At 38.2% G+C, this 25,567-nt stretch overlaps 1 protein-coding gene across 1 annotated transcript in view; it reads right to left on the bottom strand.

Moving 5' to 3' along the window:
- LOC149779722 (stromelysin-1-like) overlaps window positions 1-25,567 on the bottom strand; it is a 79,669-nt gene that overhangs the window by 39,472 nt on the left and 14,630 nt on the right. Inside the window, exon 2 of the mRNA XM_089940581.1 lies at window positions 8,032-8,297. Within this exon, the coding sequence (XP_089796707.1) occupies window positions 8,032-8,297 (266 nt within the window). The remainder of the gene's footprint in view (window positions 1-8,031; window positions 8,298-25,567) is intronic.

The following is a 25,567-nucleotide window of genomic DNA, read 5'->3' as shown; positions in this document are numbered from 1 at the left end:
ATTATTTTCGAATCGTACACGTACAATAATACCTCCATGGCAAGTATACAATATTACAAATGAGCTGTCTCCCTTAAATATTAATCTCTATGTACAAAACAGGTACATATTTTCTGTAGTGGGAGGGTGGTTGTTGAATATGATAGTGATTTAAATAAACGTATTTGTTTGGATCGGTTGAAGTAGGAAACACAGTTATATCAACTAGTCCAAGACAACAGAAATGTAGCATCATGTAGTAAAGTAGTACACGCCTGTGTTTTGACTGTAGTAGTCAATGAAGTTGATTTAGAATATGTTCTATCTGGAACCGTAGTGCATTTTGTGAAAACTATGGAATTGGAGGGGCGGGTGGCTTTTATAGAGAGCTCCTGAAAATAATGACACATACAGATCTTTAACTTTCCCTCACTGATATAGCACTGGATTGAATACTGACCCACACGAAAAAAATGAATTGAAATTAGAGTTTTGTTGTTCCCAACCCATCTGAAGTGCAGTCCACCTGGAAATGCTTAAGGTAATTTGTCATGCCGCTCATAGTGAGATTTGTTCTTCACTTAAGAACAATCAGACATAATGAGTTTAATTTATATCCTCTAAGTGCACGCCTTATAAGGCATTCAAAGTCTAGAATGCATGGCTGAAGGTAGTACTATCACTTAAGTGTTACTGACATACTTTTCTATGGTAGCTTATTGTTGTGTAAGGACAAAAACAATACAAGAGAAACCCATTTTAAAAACTAAATATCGTTAAAACTTGGATGAATATATATTTGGAAATCCAAAGTTATTAAAAGTTAGGATGGGTGGGTGGGGCTTACAACACCTCATAAGGGTGATTACCACGTGGGCAAGCTGAGTAAACGAAATCTTGGCATATGTATTTAGAATTGCATATATTGTGTAAACGTGATCATGGCATGCGTCATGACACTGACAGATAACAGTACTTGTACGGAGTACACTTGGACAAATTGAGTAAATGTGAGCATGGCAAGCGTCTTTAGAATGACAGATAAGAGTAATGGTACTGAATACACTTGGACACATTGGATGAAACCGAGCATGGCAAGTGTCATAACAGATAACAGCATTTATACTGAGTACACTTGAACAAACTGGATAAGAAATGAGCTGCCCTTTCGTGGGCACTGATTAAAAATCATAATCCTGCACACTAAATTAACGCTAGAGCTTTCGTTTTTGGTAAGCTGGACAGCTTCTCAGAAACAATAAAAAGAACAAACTGACAATACGCAATCGGTAAGGAATATAAAAAGGACCATTAGTCACGTTTTGGTATGGAAATATAGTCATAGCTACTCTCAACCATGTCACTAAAGTGCTATAGTCACTTTAATACATGTAAAATGCCCAAATGTTATTAGAACTCAACTCCATCCACACAGTAAGCAAGTCGTTGAAAAATGATGCAACAATTGTCATATAAGATGCTGATCACTTTGTACCGTTGGCAAATGTGGGCATTTTATTAATTAAATAAATTCATAATCAATATAGTTCATAATTTGAAAAATGGGCAGTCTAGGTTTAATTGTTATTGAGATTGTGTGAACAAACGTACGTTCGAAACGTCTTTCACCAAACACAACGATCGGAACATCGTTCGACCATATCAGGTATTGTAAAATATTCGTAGAAGTGTTGTAGGAATACACATCAAATTGATGTGTTTGATGATTCGCCTCTGCCAAAGTGCCCTATATATATCACAACAGCAAAGGCCGACAATGATTTCCCAAATGTGACTTTGTCTCCTTCCGCCGCCAAATTGTCCCATGTAAAGAGGAGGTCAGAATTGTGTTCTCAGTGCAGACGAATTATATTTGAGGCTTCCTTCTCATCATGACAGAGAGAATAAAGTATGTTTCGATTTAAGTAACAAGACCATAAAAAAATAAGCTTCATACGTTCCCCTGTGGGTTTTTTCTCTTCAAAACGGTCACTTCCATTCAGGCATTACGGGATTTAGGATTACATGCAAGATTTACTTGCCTCTGAAATTGTTGTTGTTGTTGTAGGGTTTAACGCCATTTTTCAGCACACGATAGGCTATACATGGCGGCCAGTATTAATGGTGGAGGAAGAACCCGGGAAAACCCCGGAAAGAACCACCGACCCACGAGAAGCTACTGGCAAGCTTTCTCACATACCCACATTGGCTGAATCCGAGACTCGAACCCATGCAGACAGAGGTGAGATGGCAGTGATCCGTAACGGACAACGCTTTAGACCACTCGGCCACTCGGGGCCCCCCTCCGAAATTGAAGAACTTGACAACATGTAAAACTTCGCATCTCCAAAACTGTAAATTTGACAACGAAATAGCTTCAATAAATTGGGGACATTGTATGTTGTATAAATACACATGATAACACATTTTTACGAAGAAGGTTACTTAGTTTCCATTACAATCCAGACAAAGATTAACCTAAGCAAATCACTAAAACAACCAAGTAATGAGGCCAACTGTTTGGAACTGTTTTGTTACTCTTAACAACAAAAAATGTCTTCCGAGCTGGTCGGTGTAGAAATAATATCTGGCTATTAAATCGCTAGATACCAGATGCGCTTACTGAGCAGCGATGGTGCAGACTAGACCTCCATATCGCCCAGTTTATCTTACCTTGATTTTCAAATTTTAGTATAGTGAAAAGAGACGCAAACCAGTCTGCCACCATCTTGAAATAGTGGATTTGCTCGTACGAGGCCCACTTATTTGCAGTAGCTACAAAGGGGCCGGGAACCAGGCAAAAGTATTTCGACAACACGAAAACGTGTTCTAATGTGTGGGACAAGATGTTGAGTCAAATGAACCGAAGACCTTGATAATTGGATAGCTTTTATGCTCGACCTAACATCGCTTAAAAAGTTTCCATTACCGACTGTTGTGACTGGCATCATGGGATGCATAGTCTGCAAATATTTTGCTGCATAATAAAAAAATTGTTGTAAATATTTTTCTTTGATAAGATGTACTCTCTACTCATCTGGTATAACCAGAAAGCAGCTACCGCCTAGCTTGGAATGCTTAACGAACATATGTCAGATGTGTTTATATATATATATATATATATATATATATATATATATATATATATATATATATATATATGTGTGTGTGTGTGTGTGTGTGTGTGTGTGTGTGTCCCAGAAATCAGTATGATTAACGCTCTCTTTATCTCTAAATATAGACACAAATAATGAGGTTATGATTAAATCAGCTCATTTATTTAGACGATATTGTAAAGGAAAATTCACAAGCAAGCTTTTAAACATGGACGCATGTCATATTAATTAATACCTTATGAGATGAATCGATGCTTAAATCGGAGGTGCAAACCCGCTACGCATTCTTTTAACTGGCGTAGAATTTATGCTCTCTAAAGAATATGTTCCATCAAATTGTACAACGCTATAATGGCAATCCTTTTAAAGCACAGCTGTTATTATTTCTTGCAGTCAGAAGCTACACCATCAGCAGGAATGGATGTATCAGCTTTCAGAGATTTTATCGTGCCTTGGGGTCCTTCTGTTCCTGCAGTATAGCAAACAGCCGAAACCGGCAAGAATACATATGTTCTATATTACTTAAAACTCGAGTGCAAAGAGATTGAGGCACGACACGGGAAATATTTTGCAAACATCCACAATATTGATATTGTTTTACTCATGAGGAAAAATTATCTTGAAACTGATTGAAACACTGCCAAGGGTTTGATTCAAATGACTGGATGACTAGATTATTAAAACTGAGCACCTTGAGTAAACATAGATTTAAATGGTTATTAATTCAAGTAGAACCTAAAGCTGGTGGAATCTTAACCACGCTGGGAAACATATGTAATTCTCGTTACATGAATTATGGTTTCATGAGAGAGAGAGAGAGAGAGAGAGCATTGAATTTACAAGAAATTTTTTTAAATCTCTGCAACGAGATGCAAGTACACATATGTGAAAGCTAATCTCATTTGTTCCCTTTGATCTACGTATATATGTTTGAGCTTACTCGTGTTACAAACAGCATTTTTGGAGGTGTACATCGACTTCATTTTTGTGGGAGCTTGAAAAATGTGTGCACTCGTTCTTAGATATTTTAAATAAATGCAGTATGTTTAGTTCGTTAGAAGTATCTCCATCTATTGAGGAATAGTGTCCTGTGTATGTAAGGTTCCATAAGTTCTTGGGCTCTTTATGCTCCATGGGCTAGAACAGAGCCATTCCTCTGTTAGTGGTTGATTAATTGGTGCACCTGTCCTCATTCAAGCAGGTTGTGATGATTCTTTCAACATCGCAACCAAGCTGAATAAGGACACGGACACACGGTGTCTGCCCGATGTATCAAGATGGCTTACAATACAGCTTCCCCCATTGATATAAGCCAAAACGAAAAAAAACGAAAATTGTCAACGAATCTTCGCACAAGTTTCCCATGCCATACATCTAATACACCGAACGGTTAGACTTCTCAATTAGATGGGAGGAAACAGCATGACATCGGATGTCAGACAGGTAAATAATCATTTTAACTGGTAGGATTGGACCAAGTAAAAAACAGAAATTATCGGATGAGTCTGATGCATATAGATATATATTTAATGTACGTATATCCCCCTTTAGACCGTAATCTGAGGTTATGCGGTGGGCTTTGAAACCACGTTCTAACATGATTTAGCTCATGTAAATCATGAATACCAGAAAAAAAGAATCGAATGAACACATACATTCCAAACCAGTTCCTTCTTCACACAGATAAAAAGCTAGAGTTCTTTGCCGTTCGAAGATATCCCTTTGTGACGAGTTCATGTATTCAAATGTCCACAAAATAAAAGTGAGCACGTATCGATACAGCTGCCTCCACAATGCTGTGCCAATAACAGGTCCGTCTCTTTATGCCAACATATGCTACATGTCTGGAAGTTTGGTTCCTATATGATAGACGAGACGTTTTGCACTGAATTCCTCGTCAAGGTCCTCAAAATTTGAGACTCCTGATTGGTTGGAAAGTAAAGCTTTTCAAATTTCTCACACTTGAACAGGCCGCTATAATGTGACTGCCACTTCTTATGAGAGCTGAGACTTCCTGTGACTTAAGCTAGATAATAAATACATTGTTCTAAGTGCCGTTCCATGGTATATAAATGATGCTTTCTATAGTATTATTCCATATCGGCCTGTACGTCTGTCCGTCCATTTGTATTGTAGTATAACTCTCCTTACACTGCAGATATATGAAACTTTAGGATATGAATGGAGATCACCGTAGATGTGGAAACGATTTTAAAAATGTTGGTATCACCTCTGTTTGTTGGTTGATTATTTTTTTATTTTTTTATGTATTTGCCATTAAATATCTTACACAATTGCATCCGTGTCGTATGTGGTTATCCGATAGTTAACATGTGTCATTGGGGAGGCTACGATATAACGGGTATCTTGATTACACACAAGACCATTCTCTAGAGAAGGTGGAATGCAGTTCTGGCGTATCCACTTGGAAACCGTTGCGATCCATGCACTTTATCCAAACATATGCTAATGTCCCTGCGCTTGCAAAATTAGACATAGGTACAGTAGACACACTGGGTCGTCTCTCTTTAGTATGGGACTTGCCCTTGGCTTATAATATGTAGGGTTAAGATCATTATCCAATGACCCTGCATACATTTAATATGCATAAAGATATATAAATTCATATTTGATTCCAAGACAGACGTTGGTTAATTCCACTGGGGTACGCAACATATTGCCCATGGGTCCTATGTTGGAAATTAACAAGATCCCGGCCTGTCTGTATGTATGTATGTATGTATGTATGTATGTATGTATGTATGTACGTACGTACGTACGTACGTACGTAAGTAAGTATGGATGGATGGACGGATGGATGGATGGATGGATGGATGTGTGTATGTATGTATGTATGTATGTATGTATGTATGTATGTATGACCTTTATGGACCCACAGATTGAGGCCAAACTATCAGGGTACCTTGAACCCATAAAAGCCTGTGGGAGGTGGCACCATTCCCTTCCCCAGGAACAAATACCAGACTGCGGTGCAGTCAGAAAAAGGTGGCACATGCACAATTTTTGCGCACGCCACTATAATTAAACTCAACAACAACAATATGTATGTATGAATGTATGTATGTATGTATGTATGTTTTTTGAGTGTGCATGCATGTATGTATGTATGTAGGTAGGTAGGCAGGTAGGTATGTATGCATGTATGATTGTATGTAAGCTGGTTTCATTAGAAAACAAGAAAAACAACATTCCACACACGTCACTCAAATGCCATTGGCCTAACACTACGAAATTGCACACCTGCCCCCAGTTCGATAAATCAAAACCCCAAATTATGTTGATACTGATAGACGATATGTGGGTGTGATGTCACCTGTTCATTAAAATGTGCAATTTTTCCTGCCTTTCATGAACAAACCTGCGCACAATTTAGACACATACTGCTATTTGGCAACAGCCATATAGAGCGCGAAATTCAACATGGCCACTGGACTGAAAGCTGTGCCATTCCACGTGGATTTACAAGTCACAAAACATAGGATTAGCTCCGGAAATATAATGTATATGCCACCAAAAGAACCCTTCAGCCGACGGTAGCTTCAAAGCCGCCTGAAATGTTGGTACATGTAATTGTATAAAAAATACACCGATGTGTGCAGCCAAAAGTGTCTGCAGACTTTGGCATGTTTTAATGAATAGGTGATATCAGCCCCTAAACCGAAGTCAATATTATCACGGGGGATGGGGGTTGATTTATCGGCCTAACCTGCCCCATACTACGTACACAAGAAGGTTGGCAATGTTTATCCCTTCACTGTAATTCAATCAAGTATACTTGGTATACTGGATTGTGAGGAGATTGGTTTCTAAATCTCAATTTACTCCTACAAAGAGTACACCCTTCATGGATTAAGTACTTCATGTTGAACATACACTATTTTCCTGTCCGCCACGAAGAGCATTTACGAAGTCGCTTTTCTTTCTCCTTAAGTAGCGTTATGACAAACAAAGCACCCGCACCCACCCAACTTTTATAGCAAGGTAAAGGATTATAATCTTTCCCATACTCTTTGTAAAAACATGAAATAAATGTAGAACTTTTACATTTCCATATTCCGGCGTATTCTGTATTCATAGTGAATTTAAAAATGATAATTTTCGATAGTGTTTTAGTTTCATGAACTTTATTATTTTAAAGTTCTTGCATGGAAGAAATGTCTTCGAATTTAAATATATTGCCTAAATTGATCGAATGATCAACTCAAGCAACTTAGTTACACCTCATTCTATTGTGTGTGTGTGTGTGTGTGTGTGTGATTCCTATGCAATACGACAGGATATCGTTCTGTATCAGAGAAAACGAAAACTGTTTGCCAAACTTGAATAGACGTTAGTAGTAACAGGGACGTTATATGCAAATAAGTGTACAGGTTTTGGTCTATCTCATATGGGATATATCGCAATGTGTCGTTTGCATGACTTCGCTCCTGTATGGAAGATACTGCAAAGTGGTCATTTATGTGACCTTGCTCCTGTATGGAATATATTGTATAGTTGTTGTTTGTTAGTCCTTGCTCCTGTATGGATTATATTGCAAACAGGTTGCTAATATGAACTTGCTACTGTATAGAACATTTTGCAAAGTGGTCATTTGTATGACCATGCTCCTTTACGGAATATGTTGCATAATGGTTATTTGTATGACCATGCTCCTGTATGGAATATATTGCATAGTGGTTATTTGTATGACCATGCTCCTGTATGGAATATATTGCATAGTGGTTATTTGTATGACCATGCTCCTGTATGGAATATATTGCATAGTGGTTATTTGTATGACCATGCTCCTGTATGGAATATATTGCAAAATTGTTATTTGTATGACTATATCTTTCATAACTTTAATCCATAGACATGGCTTTGACAAGAAAATGAGACACAACTTTGAAATTTGCGTGTACAATTTAAACCTTACCTGAAGGTTAGGTCTTTCTTCTCCCACTTGGACGGTGCCGTTATATATCTTTTCTTTCGAATTCCTAACGTGTCATCTTCAAAGTCCTTGTTGCCACATCGTGGCCTTTGCATGAGTTCTAAAGTCCGATGGTCCACCACTCCTGTTTCTGGAATGTTACCAATCCTCTGCAGCTTCTTTATAGCGTTCGTGAAGTTTCCCCTGGACATGAGGCTGGCTGCCTCTTTTGTCAGTCCCGATATATAACCGAAATTAGCAAGGTAGTCCTGTGGAAAACAAACAATAAACGGGGTGAGAAAAAATATGTATAGATACGTAAAATATATATAGATACGTAAAATATGTATGATACGTAAAATATGTAAAGATACGTAAAATATGCATAGATACGTAAAATATGCGGAGCCTATAGGCTTCATTATTTGCATGATTTACTCAGTAACACAGCACGTTTGCTCTTGGCGTATGCATGATTTACTCAGTAACACAGCACGTGTGCTCTTGGCGTATGCATGATTTACTCCCAAAATATAACTGTATATGATTCCCCCAAAAGATAACTGTATATGATTCCCAAAAAAAGATAACTGTGTATGATTCCACCAAAAGATAACTGTACACGATTCCCCCCAAAGATAACTGTATATGATTCCCCCAAAAGATAACTGTACATGATTTCTCCCAAAAAGATAACTGTATATGATTCCCCCCAAAAGATAACTGTACATGATTCCCCCCAAAGATAACTGTACATGATTCCCCCAAAAGATAACTTTACATGATTCCCCCAAAAGATAACTTTATATGATTCCCCAAAAAAAGATAACTGTACATGATTCCCCCAAAAGATAACTGAACATTATTCCCCCCAAAGATAACTGTATACGATTCCCCCCCAAAAGATAAATGTATATGATTCCCCCAAAAGATAACTGTATGATTCTCCCAAAAGATACCTGTATATGATTCCCCCAAAAGATAACTGTACATGATTCCCCCAAAGATAACTGTACATGATTCCCCAAAAAGATAACTGTACATGATTCCCCCAAAAAGATAACTGTATATGATTCCTCCCAAAAGATAACTGTACATGATTCCCCCAAAGATAACTGTACATGACTCCCCAAAAGATAACTGTACATGATTCCCCCAAAAGATAACTGTACATGATTCCCCCCAAAAGATAACTTTATATGATTCCCCAAAAAAAGATAACTGTACATGATTCCCCCAAAAGATAACTGAACATTATTCCCCCCAAAGATAACTGTATACGATTCCCCCCCAAAAGATAAATGTATATGATTCCCCCAAAAGATAACTGTATGATTCTCCCAAAAGATACCTGTATATGATTCCCCCAAAAGATAACTGTACATGATTCCCCCAAAGATAACTGTACATGATTCCCCAAAAAGATAACTGTACATGATTCCCCCAAAAAGATAACTGTATATGATTCCTCCCAAAAGTTAACTGTACATGATTCCCCCAAAGATAACTGTACATGACTCCCCAAAAGATAACTGTACATGATTCCCCCAAAAGATAACTGTACATGATTCCCCCCAAAAGATAACTGTATATGATTCCCCAAAAAAGATAACTGTACATGATTCCCCAAAAGATAACTGTACATGATTCCCTCAAAAGATAACTGAACATTATTCCCCCCAAAGATAACTGTATACGATTCCCCCCAAAAGATAAATGTATGTTTCCCTCAAAAGATAACTGTATGATTCTCCCAAAAGATACCTGTACATGATTCCCCCAAAAGATAACTGTACATGATTCCCCCAAAAGATAAATATACATGATTCCCCCAAAAGATAACTGTACATGATTCCCCCAAAAGATAACTGTATATGATTCCCCCAAAAGATAACTATACATGATTCCCCCAAAAGATAACTGTACATGATTCCCCCAAAAGATAACTGTATATGATTCCCCCAAAAGATAACTGTACATGATTCCCCCAAAAGATAAATGTACATGATTCCCCACAAAAGATAAATGTACATGATTCCCCACAAAAGATAAATGTACATGGTTCCCCACAAAAGATAGTAGTACTGCTGTATCTGTTCGATTAAATGATATTTGTCACTTAAAATAAACTTTGATTTGAGTGTTCCTTCGATTCATCGTGATGAAAATCAATCAACAAACCACCCGTAATGTAATGAAAGGCAGAAATAATGAGCAGATCATGTGACATGAAAAAAAATCAAAACATCCTGGTACCGAATCAAAAAAGGGTAATGACAACGTGAAAACAGTATGTATATTTAATTTGCATTGTTTCTTAGTATATTAGTATACTTTTTAATTTTTGTATTTCATTATATGCTATTGATATTGTAACATTGTGTTTTGGACTTGACCTTGTATAAAATCAAGTTCATTTCCTACCTGACTTGAATCATTGATTGCTTCAAATTATGTAAGCATCTAATACATGGCTAAAATATTGTGTATGTTTCACTATTAGGATTATTATCTTTGTGTGAGTCAAAGGCATTCTGTTTACCATGTTCTTTATTACAATTATTTTATCTAGTGAACATCGGGAACCTTCTAGAAGGTTACTGTCCATTAGGTACTAGTTTTTCTCCGAAAATGATAATTGTGACCTCAGATCAGCTATGTAATCTTGTTTTCTAGAAAGTATTCATTCGTGCTTTAAGATATAAGAAGAATCAATTGTGTTATTGTTGTGTTCAATAGTTCATTTGGGCTGGAATTTTATTTATTCAAATTATTTATTCACTGTAAATACAAAGTGCTCATCAAAACTAACATTCTTGGAAATAGAAACTTGAATTAATAGTGAAATTTCAAATAAATATACATTCTTGGATTGTATTACTCTGATCCAGCAAAAGACTGTTGGGATATCACCACGATACGGGCCACCACAGGCACATCAACACCTCCAGCGTTGAATTTTATTTGGATTTCCACTAAAGTTTATTCAAAACTATAATAATCAGGACTTGTGCCTGTAATTCTAGGTTTATTTGGAATTTGATTCGCATTGCCGTAAGTTCCTTTTTTTATTTTGATTTCTATTCAAGGGAAATATACTTTATTTTTTTTAATTTTACACAGCTTGTTGCTTCTCACTCGTTTATATTACTTGTTTTATGACCATATAGTTGTAATAACATTATAAGAGAAATAAAGAGTCACATGATAACATTGTAAGAGAAATAAATGACTACCTGGTTAACCATGTAACATTATTATGGATAGTGAACGGGCGGAATGATGGGTGAATTTGTGCACTGAAACAAATCACATCCATCCCGCTGTACTGTCATTTGGGGTATGCAAATAAAACGTACATTCGTCTTATGCTTCTTTATGGACAAAACGTGATTACAAGAGTTAGAAGTACAGCATTTGTTTGTTTGTTTGTTTGTTTGTTTTGTTTGTTTGTTTGTTTGTTTGTTTTGTTTCTTTGTTTGTTTCTTTGTTTCTTTGTTTGTTTGTTTCTTTCTTTCTTTCTTTCTTTCTTTATTTATTTATTCTTAACCCAATTTTATGACCTTTCCAACAAACGTGAATGTCATACTAAAATCATTGAACTTGCAGACAGATTACAACTAATTTCACATACTTCCAAATACAATATTTTTAATTTATTCAAATATTCATTACCTCAGTATAGGTGTAACTGGTAGGAAAATATGGAAATATTTGTGTACTTTGTGTGTACTATTTTAAGATCCTTGGGCCTTGCTGTCTTTCAAAGATAAACAGTTCTTGATATGAACAGGCGGTTATCGTTTTTGCTCACCCTGCCCAAAATTCTAAGCGTATAATTAGCTGAGTCATCCATCAGAGAGAGAGAGAGAGAGAGAGAGAGAGAGAGAGAGAGAGAGATGTGTGTGTGTGTGTGTGTGTGTGATTTGGACTTTTAAATTTTTTTGTCATATCGCTACGATGTCTGCAGTGTGGCAGTTTATAGTGATGTCTAGCACTGGGGCATCATGCCGCAGACATGTAGCATATGTCCCACCCAGTCACATTATCCCGACACCAGGCCGACCAGTCCTAACACTATCCTCTTAATGCTGAGCGCCGAGCGAGGTAGCTGCTAGTACCATTTTTAAACGTAGTTGGTATGACGATACCGGGGTTCAAAACCAGCAATTGCCCGCATCCGAGGCGGACGTCCTACCCACTTACCGGATCATGAGTCATACTTGAGAGAGAGAGAGAGAGAGAGAGAGAGAGAGAGAGAGAGAGAGAGAGAGATGGGGGGGGGGGGGGGGGCGGGCTTCGGTAGTTGGTTTGGTACTTTAAAGAACGGTATCATCTGAAGATTACTGAGTGCCGAGGCAATTGGAGCCAAGGGATTTCCCTAAGGTCGCACTACGGTAACCGACCCTGGTTAATGCCATGGTAGGATGTTTTGTTTGTTTTTCGTTGAAAAACCATTAAATTTGAATATTCGTCAAAATAAATGATATCCCAGAATACTAGGATGTGGTTCAGGACTTTCTGTCTGATATCTGTAACTGCATTGTCATCATGTACTGCAATATATTTCTCGTTAATATAAACGAAAATTATGTTTTTAAAAATTATTTAATATCTAAAAAAAATTTTTTGCAGAAATATTAACCCATTTTAAGACAATGTATCTTGCCTTAAAAACGGCGAACTGTTTCCTGCACAGTACTTTTCCAATGCTGATGCGGATATATGAGAGCAAACTTTTGTTTCGAAAAGGGTCACGTACTCTTGCTGACGTCACAAAAAATCTGACATCTATCTTCTTGTCTGTAAGTCCATTTCACATTACGCATTTGTGTAAGCCTGGTATTGTACATCAGAGTTAAGGGTCGTTTCCAAAATCACTTGGACTACTTTTCGTTTCAGCATGACCGACAGACAATTGCACAATATTGTTTATCATCCATTATTTTCTAACCGTATGCACCCTTTCAATGATTATTATAATAAAGAAAATAATGCCACTGATTTCCCTGGGCAATGGCGGGACAACATTTATTATTTCGATAACATGTTTACATACAGAGTACAAGCAGAAACATTTACGGCTTAACAAATTTATACTAAATACATTTTATTACGACAAGGTTTCCCATGTCTTGCAAACACTGCATCAAAATATAAGTGAAGTAAAAACGGCCGTGATAAGTCCAAGATCCAAACTGATTGCGGTATAGAAGTCTTTCAGTGGTACAACTATTGGTTTAGAAGAAATTTGTCTCAATGACTGACTCGTTGGCTGATTTATTTAATTCATTTTTTTATAAATATTTTAAAATATTTATTTATTTATTACTGTATGAAGGCATGTAAGTGCATAAAAAGGTATATATTGCAGATGCAATGGTAATAACGTTCCTAGTCGGTGTGCACACCACAACAGTGTGTGTGTGTGTGTGTGTGTGTTTTAACGTAGCTTTAACATTTTGAGTCATATTGCTGCAATGCAGTGTAGCAGTTTAAAGTGATGTCTAGCACTGGGGCATCACGCTGCAGACATGTTCCACCCACGTCACATTATCCGGACACCAGGCCGACCAGTCCTAACACTAACTTCTTAATGCTGAACGCCAAGCGAGGCAGCTGATAATAATACCATTTTATACGTCTTCGGTATGATTCGGCCGGGATTCAAAACCGCGACATACCACATCAGAGGCGGACGCTCTAACCACGTAGGACACCGGAGCGGTCTACCACGATAGCCAAATCTGGCTGGTCTCGGCACGATTCCAAGCTGCAATCCGCACACAATGACCAATGAACAACAGTGACATAACTTATTATGTGTCTCCATCTTCAAAGACCATAAAAGCCGTTCTTATTTTTATTATTTTTATTTTTGTTGTAAATGACCTACGATTTGTGTTTATTTATTTATATAAAGTGCAAAGTATGACAAAATCAGATATTTTTAAAATTTTCAAGATTTTCCAGAACTTCTGAAATCCTCACCGTAACAAGTACTTGCACAAGTACACATATGTAAAGGCCATTAGACGCCGAAATAGCCCTATAGTGTAGTGTATATGTTAAAATAAATGTCAATCCTCGAGCAGGATAAATGAAGTGCCAACGTCTGAAATACATTATATTTAAAATCATGGAATGATCATTTCAACCTATAAATGAATCTGAGCTTTGATCACGTTGGTAAAAACATTCGGGTCTCCTGGAACTTATTAGCATAAATAACTTGCAGCCATACTTGTTGATGTACCAGTGAAATTCAACAACACCGTTTGGAAGGTTTTTAAATTGTTTCCCTTCTATGGCTCTGTCTAAATATTTTGAACGTTTTGAATATCTGAGTACGTGTTTACAGCAAGTATGCAGCATTCAAGTGCTGTCCTAATATGTTGCAAAGGCGACTTCACTGTATGTATTCACAGCTTGGATATTACGTAGAAACATTTTTAGTAATCAGGAATTTTGAGGAATATTTAGATAGTTTTGCTTTTTGCCCCGATCCATACTATCTTACAAGTATAGGTCATAAATATTCGGAAACATGTTAGTGAACTACTACAAAGTGACATGTTAATGGACACTCTACTTCTATAATGGCATAGTGGCTTCGACTAATGAATGAATAATGAACCCGGGAAAGTCCGTACAATGAGAAAACTTAGACCTGTTGCTACTAAATACTGGATGTATAATGTTTACGTGATTTATATTTTTATGTTTGATTTTAGTTTGTAAGATTTTTTATTGCTGCCATTTTGAAGGAGAAAATATGAAACTATCATCATTAACCTGCACCTAAAACTAATGAGTTAAGCGCAAAAAAAGAACCTCAACCATTCACTTTGTTTCAAAGTCAACTGAAAAGTGAATTGTAATCAGAAACGTATTATCTTTACAACATGCTTCAAGGCGCCACTGTATTTCATTGTTTGGTGAAAAAAAGTGTTTGTTGTTGTTGTTGGGTTTGTAATAGTTATCACTAAATGGAGTTCTATTGGCGAGTTCAGCCTTGAGATTAACAGTTGGGAGTCAATTCCAAAGTGTTACTGACAAGCGCCATTTAAAATAATCTTTTGAGACGGAAAATTGTATGAATTTCTTATCATGGTTAGACCTGCTACAAGAACGTCTTGATGAGGGAGTCTGATGCACGAACGTACACTGGGTTGCTGGCTATCTTACAAGAACGTCTTGATGAGGGAGTCCGATGCACGAACATACACTGGGTTGCTGGCTATCTTAATAAATTACAGTTAACTGGACCTCGCTATGATGCGAACCGCTCCGGTGGCCTAGTGGTTAGAGCGTCCGCCTCGGATGCGGTAGGTCGTGGGTTCAATTCCCGGCCGAGTCATACCAAAATACTTATAAAAATGGTACTTACAGCTACCTCGCTTGGCGCTCAGCATTAAGAGGTTAGTGTTAGGACTGGTATGCCTGTTGTCAGGATAATATAACTGGGTGGGACATCACGCTACATGTCTGCGGCATGATGTCCCAGTGCTAAACATAACTATAAACTGACACACTGCAGACATGGTAGCGATACGACTGAAAAATTGTTAAAGCTACGTTAAAAATCCAAATCACACACACACACACACACACACACACACACTATACAGTGACTTCCGATATTCCAACTCATAAAGTTACAATAGATTGCACTGTGGTTACGTCATACTCCAGTGGATGATTCACGCTACAGGCAATATGTTTGCTGTACCATTTCAACCTTTCGAATCCGATCCTGAGTATACGTGAACAGCACTATAAGTCTAGTATTCGTAAACAGGCAATTAATTTTGTATGTTCGCTAATTCTTAGATTTGTTCTCATGAACCCCAACGTGTTGCCTTTCTTCATTGCTTTGTGTTTGTTTGTGTGTACTTGTTTTATTTTGGGTTTTGTTTGTTTGGAGTATTGTGGGGGGCAAGATGCTTGTAATTTCTACCTTTATGTAACTAGCAGAATTAGATGGAATCGTATTATGATTATCGTAGGAATATGGGAGCCCATGATCTGTAAAGGCTCATGATATTACATTCATGTTTGGAAGTAAACACCCCAAGTTAATTCCCATTTGGCAAGCTCTGTAGTCTTCTTGAAGAATCTGTAGACTTCCTCTGGCATCGCTGCCATGTTGATCACACTGTCATCGGCAGCTAGTTTGGTCCTTGGCTTAAAATCATTTATGGAGGTAAATAATACACATGAATATAAGGACAGGCCTAGTTGTAATCGACTTCCGACAGGTGCAGGATCTGAGGCGACTCCATCGACTATAAAACTCGCCGTGTCCTCGTCAAACAGGAAGGATCGTATCCGCTTGAAGTGTTACTTCTGACCCTGTGATAATCCAACACAAGTAGCTGGGGTTCAGGAGTGATTTCTTCAAATGTCTTTCCAAATCTAGCACTGCACTTCAAGTGTCTACCCTTGTTGAGACATAATGCTAACTTACGTACGTAAGTTAAAATTTGAACTTCTTATCTTCTCTGGCAATCTGGCAGATGTCATGCTGATCGAAGTGCATCGTGATATTACTTCCCTTACTGAGGCCATACCAGTATCGAATAATAATGGCTATTCAGGTGGGTTATAGCTGGCCTTGAACTCATATGAATATCACCGAGTCATTAGCGACCAATCATTAGACACTGATATGCTAAATGGTGGGTGGGTTTTGGGGTTTGTTTATTTGTTTTTGTTTGTTTTTGTTGTTCTTATGTTGTTCTTTGTTGTTGTTTTTTTAATGGGGGGGGGGTAATTTTTCCAACTAATATGATAAACTGACTTAGGTATTCTTTTAGTCCCTGCAAATCAGAAAAACGCATTTCTTTTTCAAGCCTGCTGGAAGCCATAAATATCCACAATTTTTTTTAAAGGTATCGTTGGCCCTCTTCTTTCTGATCTTATCCGATCTCGTATCTGTTTTTCTGTACATCAGAAAATGTTCCATACGCAAGGAATTTTCTGAAGATGATCTTCAGAAGTGGTGCTATTTCACCAGCCATTTCCTTTAAGTATTTTATCCAGGCTAAATATCAGACATTTATTTATTTATTTATTTATTTATTTATTTATCATAGCTCAACGTAATTGAATTCTAGGGTTTGAAAAATCCATATATTAGTGAACGGACTGAATTATCTCAAAGAGAAAATAGTTTTAGAATAATTTCCGTCAGATATACACACACAACATGTTCAATGTGGTCCTAGCTTTTTGTCAAAACATAGCTGGCAGAAAATGGTACAAATTATTTTTTGATACATTTGAGAAGTTTGGCGTTGTTATCTTGCCGCATATTCTAAGTGCTTTCGAATTTAAGGAGGCATTGACAGCTGTTAATACGAATCTGTTGTGGCACTGGCATCAGGCAACCCGCTAAACTAATGGCCCTCGTTTTTCACAAGCTTTGTGGGCAAAATGACACCTCTAGTATTCTTCTTGCATACACATTTTTTGACACTGGACTATTTCAAAAGACTAAAGCGTTTCTTCTTTGTCGTTTCATGTGAAAAGTGCTAAGTGAGCTATATGAAGAACTCTTTAAGTTTCTTTTTTCTTCTTCCCACATGGATCTATTTTGAAATAACACGATGATGGCGGTCATGAGTGTATTCTAATGTGCCCGCATGTACAGATCACTGATATCTCATTTCTGTCAACATGGGTACGAGTAAACGGCTCGGCCAACGGTTATTCCAGAGGTTTTCACGCGAACTTCATCCAGCATTATACTGGCCACCATATATAGCTTGTCACGTGCTGAGAAATGGTGTTAAACTCACAGCAACAAAAACAACATGATAAAGCAAATTCAGATAGTTGTGTGAGACCTGTACTTAGAGAGGTTAGTGCTATTGTAGGTTGCCTCCCTTACATCCAACTTGTACATGTCTAGCAATTATACGTATTGCAAATATACCCCATCCCACCCTGCCGCTCCCCACTCCCCAACCCTAACCTCACCCCACGCGCAGATGCTGTGGAATTTTTGAAATCTTATTCCAGAGAAGAACTTACTAATGCTTCAAATTCAGCACAGATTTACATAACATTGTTTCGTAACACACTGGCACATAAATATGCATGTCAAAACGTCAGCATTTTTAGCTTACAATATTTAGCACCGGTCTGCGACTAGCACTCTAGCCAAATGAAACTGCTGCAAGAAAATCCCAGTATATTCCACAGTACCGGCATCAATCAGTAGTCTAGTTCTTCACCGTTATGTCAGTGTGTTCGCAAAATCAGGTGTTCGTGTTACATACCTTCCGAAAATAATATAAGCTGCTGACAGCGACAGCAATATGGAAACAGACAGACATACATTTTTCCTATTTATCATATAGTTTCTTTGACGTATAAATCGTACGATCCGTGACTGAACATAAGTATGTTAGAAAAATAAGAATATTAATCTGACGTATGCTTAACAATGAACAGGTTGATTCCAGATTAAACCAGGATACATCATGTAATAACCCCATTACTTCTCATATTTTTGGACAATTTGAGAAACGTTTCACTCATTTATCACAGACAATTTTGCTGCGAAAGAAAACTTGACTAAATGATACAGAATATGTATAAGATGTTCTCGAGACAAACAAATGACCGTTCCGGTGGCCTAGTGGTTAGAGCGTCCGCCTTGGATGCGGGAGGTCGTGGGCTCGATCCAAAGACTTAAAAAAATGGTACTAACAGCTGCCTCGCTTGGCGCTCAGCATTACGAGTTAGTGTTAGGACTGGTCGGCCTGGTGTCAGGATAATGTGACGGGGTGGGACATCATGATACATGTCTGCGGCATGATGCCTCAGTGCTCGACATCACTATAAATTGCCACATTGCAGGCATCGTAGCGATATGACTGAAAAATTGTTACGTTAAAAATCCAAATCACATCACATCACATCACAGACAAACAAATGTACGAGGTCTGTAGACTGTTGTTATCAGATACACACTATCTGTCAGGAAACAGAAGTGTCATAAGCGGCCTTATCATGAACCAGAGATAGGGCCATCTTCCGTTCAATTAATGTGGAGGGAGTAATTTCTGAATAACAGGAGACAAATATGAACGTCATGGCATACGCCCATTTATTTTTAGAAAAACAGTATGAGTCAAACGCATTTAATAGAGATTTAGAACTAAAACGTGCAATTTGGGAGGTTTAAAGTATTAGAGATCGTGATAAAACCTAAAGTTTTTCCTAGAATGCAAATATAAAATGAACATTTTTCACACTGAACACTATAAATAATAAAACATACTTGCACTAGAACTTCCTTTTAAACATTTTAATATTTAGAATTTTCCATGAAACATAACCTTGTACGAATTTAAAAAAAGACAATCGAATACGTGCTAAAATCGAGAAGTTTTATATAAACCGGACCATTTATGTGAAAGAAAAAAAATATGTTGTCTATTGTGAACTTAATGAATGTGAGAACTGTTACCTAATTATAAATATCAGAACTTTTTCTTTTCGGAGAGAGCTAACATTAACTATCGTAAAATAAATTAAATCGTCCTTCGTGTATTCCTTTGTGAACTTCAGAACTTTGAGAAACCAAGGTAGTTTTTAATAATAATAATAATAATAATAACGAAGAAGAAGAAGAAGACGAAATAGAAAATGATGATTCCGATGATGATGATAACAACAATAATAATGATCTTTTCTCGTGGTAAACATCTCGCTTGAAGCTAGTATTTGCTTTATTTCGTGCTTTGTTAGGGTTTTTGCGGAAATATACGAAACAAGTCATTTCACAAGTGTGTACTGAGTTGGGGCGAGTAACTAATATCATAAAATAATCGCGGTCGATTCTGAAAATGAAATTATTTGAAGATTTATTTTTACTTTTCATGCCGTGTCAGCGTAACATGGCATGATGGCATGATGGCATTCTGATAGGCATATACCAAATGCCCGGATGTTCCTTATCATCCTCGTGCACACCGTTCCGCTGCAGGAGTTTACTGAGAATGCTCAGATTGGTGGAGACACAAAGGGTTCTACCAGGAAGGAATCAAGGGTGTATTGGTGTTTATAATGGACCTTATCAGAGCTTGAGATAACGGAAGATGTGCAGCCAATGTATGTCTTATTTATAGTGGTGAAAAAGTGAAAGATGCTTCCTGGTGTGAGAGACAATTTGGGAGCCTTGCAATTAATCAGCGTTAATATACATTAAGTAGCACTTCCTTTGTTTCTGAATCTTATTCCAGATCAAAAACCAATACACTCCAACTCAGGACACAATAAGACGTCACCCATGGGCCAGAGCTCTCTTCTCGTTATGTATCAGACTTTATCATAAACTGGGTACGAGAGAGAGAGAGAGAGAGAGAAAGAGAAAGAGAAAGAGTGTGTGGGTGATTTGGATTTTTAGCGTAGCTTTAACAATTTTTCAGTCATATCGCTACCATGTCTGCAGTGTAACCGTTTATAGTGCTGTTTAGCACTGGGGCATTATGCCGCAGACATGTAGCATGATGTCCCACCCAGTCACATTATCCTGACACCAGGCCGACCAGTCCTAACACTAACCTCTTCATGCTGAGCGCCAAGCGAGGCAGCTGTTAGTACCATTTCTGTAAGTCTTTGGTATGATTCGGCCAGGGATCGAACCCACGACCTTCCGCATCCGAGGCGGACGCTCTAACTACTAGGCCACCGGAGCGAGAGAGAGAGAGAGAGAGAGAGAGAGTCTGTATGTGTGTCTTTTTCATAATTTAAATAACTAAATTTTCCCTTGTTTCTTTCCATCTTATATGCATGTTTATTTTTATTTTTGTGTTTTACTATGCAAACAAGGCCAACTAGTTTATTTAAGTGAACGAGAACCTCTTAATGAGTGTGCCCTGTAGCATGCGAGATAGTTTATAAAAGTGAATGCGAAACCCCAAAACAGCGACGGATGTGACCCAAAATAGGATCAGCAGATCACTGCAATATACAGTGGACTGTGTTAAGTATATTTAATTTGCGTTGTTTGTTAGTTAGTTTTTTTATTATTTCATTGCATGTTTTTGTAAAGTAGCATTGTATGCTGAACTTGACCATGTCCAAAATTGAGTTCATTTCTGCTTGACCTGAATTGATATTTTACATATTTTATTCTGTGTAAACAACTAATATATATGATTTTAAAATCAGTAATATTATTAATGGAATTAAATATGTTTATTTGGGTCTAGGTCTAAGGTTTTGAATTTCCTTACTGTATTTTACATAAGCCGCGAATAGATGGCTCCGCAGCAGTACGCGATCGTGGATGATTCGGATCATACGTTCACGGAATGCACCAAGCTTGTGCCGAACCTGCATCGCAACCTCGGTTATGTCTTCCACTTACGAAACTTACAGTTGTATCTACGGCTGGGAAAACGCGCGTGTGTAACATTCCCTGTGCGCTACGGTCTCGTCAGCCTGCATGGATAAAATATAGATCTGGGAACGGTTGCCATGAACGAATTTAAAAAGGACTTATTCAAGCTGAGGAACAAAGCCATGTTCGAAAAACCATGGAAAAGGTACGAAAACGAATTGGCCTCGACGTTGTCTGGGAGTGATAAAAGAAATCGCCTGTTGATTGCCGACCCTGCATTTTAGTCACATAAGATATCCATTGGTGTACTCATTAAGTTTTTGCGTCTGTGCTACATCTGTCAAAGCTACGCATGTACGAGTTCACTACGACTATGACTCTGTCAAGTCAGTGTAGACGGATATTGACTCATCGCTTATGTACATCACTACCAACGATGTCTACGAAGACATGGGTGTCATCTATTCTCAGGAGTGCGCTTCACGATCCATCAGCAATTTTTGCAAGTACTGTTGCCATATTAATCGTTCCACAAGTGGATGACAGAATTGTTAGACCATAGTTAACTTCGTTGGGAGTCCTCACATTAAACTATCCAAGGGAAATGTTTCTTGGCGCGGTAGGTAGATCTGGTACAGCGCTTGTTTAGCAAAGTCCCCCTATGGAAACGCCCTGGGTAAATTTTGCGATGCACTTTAACCTTTCAGCGACTACTTCGCCCTTAGTAATCACTAGGGCTGTAGTATATGGTCGCCAGTTACTCACCTCCCATTAAAAGACTTTGTCCAGGCACGGATCAGAAGATCGTTCTGAGCCTTTGCTTCCCTGTGTAATCAGGGCCTTCATGCCACCTCTGAAATTCACTTGGCGATCCTTTCTCTGAGTGTAAGACGGCTCGTATTTAGGTAATGAATAAGATTCACGTCTACTGCACACTGATATGGCTTGATGTTTTATAAGCGAGGTCATATCAGTGGTATATAAAATCAACACGGTTTACATGTTCTTCTACGGGCTTTGGCCAGCTCTTACAAAACCAGTCGTACATATATTTATGTCCAAGGCCCGCAGTTATTGTATACTAGCCCAGGAGTGATCGGTGTTTTCACCAAGATATGTACTCCACGTTACCCCAGGTAGCTCGTTAATTCACCAGCTGTATCACCACCACTAATCTATTTTAAAATCTAGAATGTCCACAGTGACAAGCTCCGCTTTCAACTATAAATATAGACTTCTTGCTCCCCACCAGAAAGAAACAGCGTGTGCCCGAACGACGCTGCGAGTTTTCAAGTCGAAATGGAATACTGCTAACGTCAAACGTAAACGGCAACAATATTATTTCGAAGCAGCGATTCGCCCTTACGAACAACCTGGCCGAAATGGCTGAGAGCGACGGAATCAGGGACGCTGACGTTTTGGCTTCCTTTATCAAAGAGTACGTTGACGATGCTGATGATGCTACCAAACAATATGTGGAAGTTAAAGCGTAGCAGGTGCAATCAGTCCTAACCTCACCAATATGCTTACTCACTGTATGGAGGCCACTGACTAAAATGTTAACAAAAAGGAGGGAAACAGATAGCATAACAAATCGTCCACTTTTTTATGTTCAGACGTGGATAGCTGTGAGAGTCACATCTGAACGGTGTGCGAGTCTGGATTGCATTTGGTCATCTTACCCTGATATAGAAGCACGTGGGGTACAACATAAGCAATGTTCAAGAACCTTTCATGTATACGGTTTCGTTCCTGTTAGTGAGACATGACATTCAATATGATGGACTCGACATCTATCCTAGCTGGTACTTAAATCTCTTTGGTGTTTGTGTTCAAGATTTGTTATAGCATATTCGTGACTGACTCGGATCAGCTACGCGATAACGATGTTGTAGATATTACCGATGCGGTGTTCTTGATCAATATCTGCACGAAAACGGCGTTACCAAACCCTCAAATACATAAAAATATCATCGACTATTGGAACTAACCTGATGTGTCAATACCAGTTAAAACAAACTCAGAATGGAATCATTGCAACAGAACGTTAAGCCATCCGGTCGCACACTACACCATCAGGCATAAAGGCACCCAGGGATTGATAATACAACGATGAAGTAGAATTCATTGAAAAATCCGCCCCGATCAAATTCTCCGCTGATTATGCTGAGCCAACACTAGTTCAACAAAGAGAAAGATCCCGACTGTTAATGAAGAAGGACACACTTGTCTGTGCAAAAAACTTGGACAAATTCAAAAACGACAGTCACGAGACCAAGGAGCATCCTGATGAATTGAGTTATAAGCGAACGTGGTGGCAATCACAATAAACGCACAGTCGCCGGAGACACACATATCTCCCAGGGATATATTCATTCGATTACATGGCAGGTGATCAGTTAAGAAAGGCACTTGGTCTAAATTTTGTTTGCGTGTTGTACCCGAACAATGTCAGCCTGTTACGAATTTATACTTCACGGTGACATTATTAACAGAACCTCAAGCTGTCAAAATAAAGAAAACAATTAGTCCAAGCGGAATAACTTCTGAGAGTTGAAATCGCCAAGAAAATCGTTCTTCCCGCGAAATATAAATGCCTATGTGTTGTCGTGGATGCTGTTCGTGGAATCTGCGACAGCAACTGTTGCCTTGGATGTGGCGGAAATTGCTAGTAGGGCATCTATCAAAGACTTGCCGATTGGAATTGCTTTCGGAAACATATCGAGAGTAACCTGTGTTGGTGGCGGCACAGGAAATTAATTGTATTACCGTTACATTCTGGAATGTGTGTTTATTCGGAAAGTGTCGCTGTCACACAATGTAGTCTCAGCACAACTGTCAAGCTGTACTCGGTGGCCCTCGAAGATAAAACGATTAGCATAGCAGAGTTCGAAACGGTGCTGGTTAAAACGGAAAACCAACAACAACTCAGCACAAGGATATAGTCATCTAACAGAACGTCCGCGGAATGTTCTCCTTCCACAATGGGGTAATTTCCCTTTGAAACTTATTCAGTCAGTGATGCATGGATTCGATGATGAGAAACAAAAATGTCAACGCCGGATCAAACAATATAAACAATAGATGAGAATCTTTAAGAGCTATTAGAGAAGCTGAAAATTACTGTAATGATTTCAGTAATAGCCGGCCATCTTACCTTACAAATCAGACAGCATTTCATGTACGTGTAATAACTATGGTCAAAAGATAGCTTGCTAGGGGAAGTGGGGAAGATATTCAAGAAATACCTGAGCTAGAATAAAGCAACTACTGTGAATCTTTTTTGGCCAGGACACATTTTTATTCCCAATATCGCGATTCTTATAGCAGCGAGGCTTTCGCTGGCGACAATCATAATAATATCATTATGGACGTTTATGAGGCCACGCTTACCTATCATGGCTCCTCCCTAACCCATGAACCCCTGACGCAGGTTTTCACGCAGACTCGGGCTGGCTTGACAAGCGAAGCTTTGACGACGATGTACATGTTTGTAAAAATCTTCGTTTGGGAAAAGATACGGGGAATCAGAAGGAAATCTGCACTAAGGAGTATTGATAGGTAAGCGTGATATCAAACTCCCATTATACTACTACTATTCCTCAACTCAACTTGGACTTAGAGGTAATTGCCTTTCAAAACAATTAATGAGAAGATGAAAGGTTTGGAAAAGCAATAACAACTGCAAACAACGTCTTTTTGAATTCGATAACGCTCCACCTGTAGCTGGGTCGACCAGAATAAAAAGTCCTGTTTTTCGGTACACTGAACTTAAAACGCTACGCGTTTAGGGTGTCAATGTATTGCAATTCCTAACTGTTATGAAAACAAAATATTTCAGTGATGATGGAAATCGAGGGAATTTTGCCAGTTTATGCTAGTTATGATCGCAGTCGAATGTCATATGAAGATATGCAGCAGTCTCGTCATTAAAACATAGATATTCATCAGTGTTGATCTACAGAAAAACACGATCGTATGCACGTGGGAATGTGATAAAAATGAAATCCAAACACATGTACTGACCAAATCATTATCTTTGTGAAATACAAAAATCCGACATGTATGCGAGCATACAGACGACATGAAGAGGGATTCAGCTGGTAGACTCTCAAGAGAAAAATAAATAAAGGGAGTGTTAGATGACTGAGGCAAATACGTGATGCCATTACAAGAGAA

This window comes from Sinohyriopsis cumingii, chromosome 17, assembly GCF_028554795.1.
Source record: "Sinohyriopsis cumingii isolate HCF-2022 chromosome 17, ASM2855479v2, whole genome shotgun sequence".
NCBI classification, from domain to species: Eukaryota; Metazoa; Mollusca; class Bivalvia; order Unionida; family Unionidae; genus Sinohyriopsis; species Sinohyriopsis cumingii.
The sequence above is the reverse complement of the archived record's forward strand: the minus strand, read 5'-3'. Positions and strand labels throughout refer to the sequence as shown.